This window comes from Anarrhichthys ocellatus, unplaced genomic scaffold, assembly GCF_004355925.1.
Source record: "Anarrhichthys ocellatus isolate YVR2014 unplaced genomic scaffold, GSC_Weel_1.0 scaffold6606, whole genome shotgun sequence".
NCBI classification, from domain to species: Eukaryota; Metazoa; Chordata; class Actinopteri; order Perciformes; family Anarhichadidae; genus Anarrhichthys; species Anarrhichthys ocellatus.
This window is the reverse complement of record NW_022286580.1, coordinates 1-2,792: the sequence shown is the minus strand read 5'-3', so window position 1 is coordinate 2,792 and position 2,792 is coordinate 1. Positions and strand designations below refer to the sequence as shown.

The following is a 2,792-nucleotide window of genomic DNA, read 5'->3' as shown; positions in this document are numbered from 1 at the left end:
TTATAATATATCGTACACAGTGAACTTTATAATATATCGTACACAGTAAACAGTGAACTTTATAATATATTGTACACAGTAAACTGAACTTTATAATATATTGTACACAGTGAACTTTATAATATATAGTACACAGTGAACTTTACAATATATAGTACACAGTACACTGAACTTTATATTATAAAGTTTACTGTGTACTATATATTATATAGTACACAGTACACAGGGAACTTTACAATATATAACTTTATACTACGTCATATAGGTGATGTAGTATAAAGAGTCAGGAGGGTGGAGGTCAACATACACAGCACTTTGACCCAGGAGAACGCTGTTCATGTCGTGTTTTAACATAAACTAAAGGTATTATATTATAAACTATGACCTTTTTTTGTAAACTAAACGAAGTAGTTTTGTTTTCTGACATAAATAAAACGTTAAACGGTTACAGCGCCACCTTCAGGACTAACGGTACATCTTCACCACACTGTTCAGGCTCCACCCACACTGTTCAGGCTCCACACACATTAATACGTTTTCGTTTAAAACAAAAACGATCTCCACATTATGGAGAACATGTATACTTTTGTTCTTTTACAGTTTATGTGTGGACTAATAAGCATTAATAAGAAAAGGAAAGTCTTCCGTTTTGTGTCCGTCGTCCTCAAAGCCTCAAACCGTGACTTCATCCGTTTACGTCCGTCTACACAAGGAGGTAACCTCTGAGTATATGAACTTATCTGTTTACATCCACACTAGGAGGTAACCTCTGACTATATAAACGTATCTGTTTACGTCCGTCCACACTAGGAGGTAACCCTGGAGTGTTTTCTCGTCTGTCCAGGTGACTGCTGGCTGTTGGCGGCCATCGCCTCGCTGACGCTGAACGAGTATGTGATGGCCAGAGTCGTCCCCACCGACCAGGGCTTCGGTGACGACTACGCTGGCATCTTTCACTTCCAGGTAACAAAGCATGCCATTGGTACCATCAAAGGTAACTTCCACTCACGATGGACTAGAAGCTTCAGTTGCTATGGTTACATGCAGTTTGATAAACAGAAGTTAAAACTGTTAAAATATGTAAATTAGTTTGCAGCATTTCGTATGTGGAACCATGATAAAAGTAAAATAATACGGGGACCCAACATTGAACCCTGTGGAACTCCACAACTATCGTAATTCAGATTCTAGCGACAACTATCAGGTTCTTCAGAACCGTCCAGCATTTGTGATTCACAACTAGCTCACATCTCAATATCGATGCCAAAGAATAACTGTCGACTAAGAGTCCCTATTAGACGAGTTGTGGTTTACACAGTTGGAAACTTTCAGAGGTTTGATTGTTCTAAGTAGAACCTTTGGCAGAGTGGATCTCTAAACAAAGACCTTGCACATCTGTAATGAATCTGGAACTAAATGAGCTGGAAGGTTAAAGTGACTGAGAGCAGTTTTACTCGACAGGAAACCAAACTGAAGGTTCTTAGAGGTCATAGTTCGGAGTCTTAAAAATTTGGACAAAGAAAACGGAAACCGAATCATTTTAAAAGCTCTCGTCTTGTCCCGCCTCAGTTCTGGCAGTACGGTGAGTGGGTGGACGTTGTGATCGACGACCGTCTGCCGGTCAAAGACGGAGAGCTGATGTTTGTCCACTCGGCAGAGGGGAGAGAGTTCTGGAGCGCTCTGCTGGAGAAGGCCTACGCCAAGTAAGACCAACCTTAGGGATTCAACCCGACAACCTTCTGTTCACAAACCACTGCTGGTGGACTCATTTAAGACCTGCTTGTGTTTTGTCACAGAGTCAATGGCTGCTATGAAGCCTTGTCCGGTGGTTCCACCACCGAGGGCTTTGAGGATTTCACCGGAGGCATCGCCGAGAACTTCGACCTCCAACGCCCCCCCAAGAACCTGTTCCAGATCATCAAGAAGGCCTTGGAGGCCGGAGCGCTGTTGGGCTGCTCCATCGACGTGAGTCATCTCCACGATGTTCAGTGACATAGACCAGAGATCGATCCGGGACCACGTAGACCAGAGATAGGTCCGGGACCAGAGATAGGTCCGGGACCACGTAGACCAGAGATAGGTCTCAACCATCACCTGTCGTTGCAGATCACCAGCGCCGCGGACTCGGAGGCCGTCACACGTCAGAAGCTGGTGAAAGGCCACGCCTACTCGCTGACCGGCGCCGTGGAGGTGACGTCACTACCTGCAGATTGAATAGGAGGAGGAGAAGAAGAAGAAGAGATGAAACAAGAGCAGAATAAAAACATTGTGTTTTGTGTCTCCAGGTGAACTACCGCGGCCGACAGGAGAAGCTGGTGCGGGTCAGGAACCCCTGGGGTCAGGTGGAGTGGACCGGAGCCTGGAGCGACGGGTAACCTAAAATAATAACCCCAGGTTCTATGAGCACCTCTACTCACAGAACCTCATCAATGAAGGTCTTGAGACAAGAACAGAGAGGACACCCGGTCTCACTGGAGACCAGCAGACGATCTGCTGGGTTTAGTGTCTTCTTGTTGTTATTATTATTATCATCATTACTTTTATGTTCTTACAGATCGTCTGAGTGGAACTACGTGCAGGGAGACTGTCCCCATGCCAATGCAGAGGACGGAGAGTTCTGGTGGGTACTTAGCATAGAAACGTGGTGCCGTTGTTATCTTGTTGTTTTTTTAGCTGCAGAGTGAGAGCTCCTCTTTCCTCTCCTATCTCTGCTCCTCCCTTTCCTCTCCTGTCTCTGCTCCTCTTTCTTCTCCTGTCTCTGCTCCTCTCTTCTCCTGTCTCTGCTCCTCTCT

General features: G+C 45.2%; 1 protein-coding gene across 1 annotated transcript; it reads left to right on the top strand.

Annotated features, from left to right (window-relative positions):
- Positions 1-215: 215 nt before the first annotated feature.
- Positions 216-2,703, top strand: LOC116380261 (calpain-2 catalytic subunit-like). The gene is made up of 6 exons (XM_031842202.1): positions 216-963; positions 1,570-1,703; positions 1,797-1,965; positions 2,107-2,190; positions 2,286-2,371; positions 2,555-2,703. Exons 1-6 carry the CDS (start codon positions 898-900, stop codon positions 2,682-2,684), a joined length of 669 nt encoding a protein of 222 aa, XP_031698062.1. The 5' UTR covers positions 216-897; the 3' UTR covers positions 2,685-2,703.
- Positions 2,704-2,792: the final 89 nt, after the last annotated feature.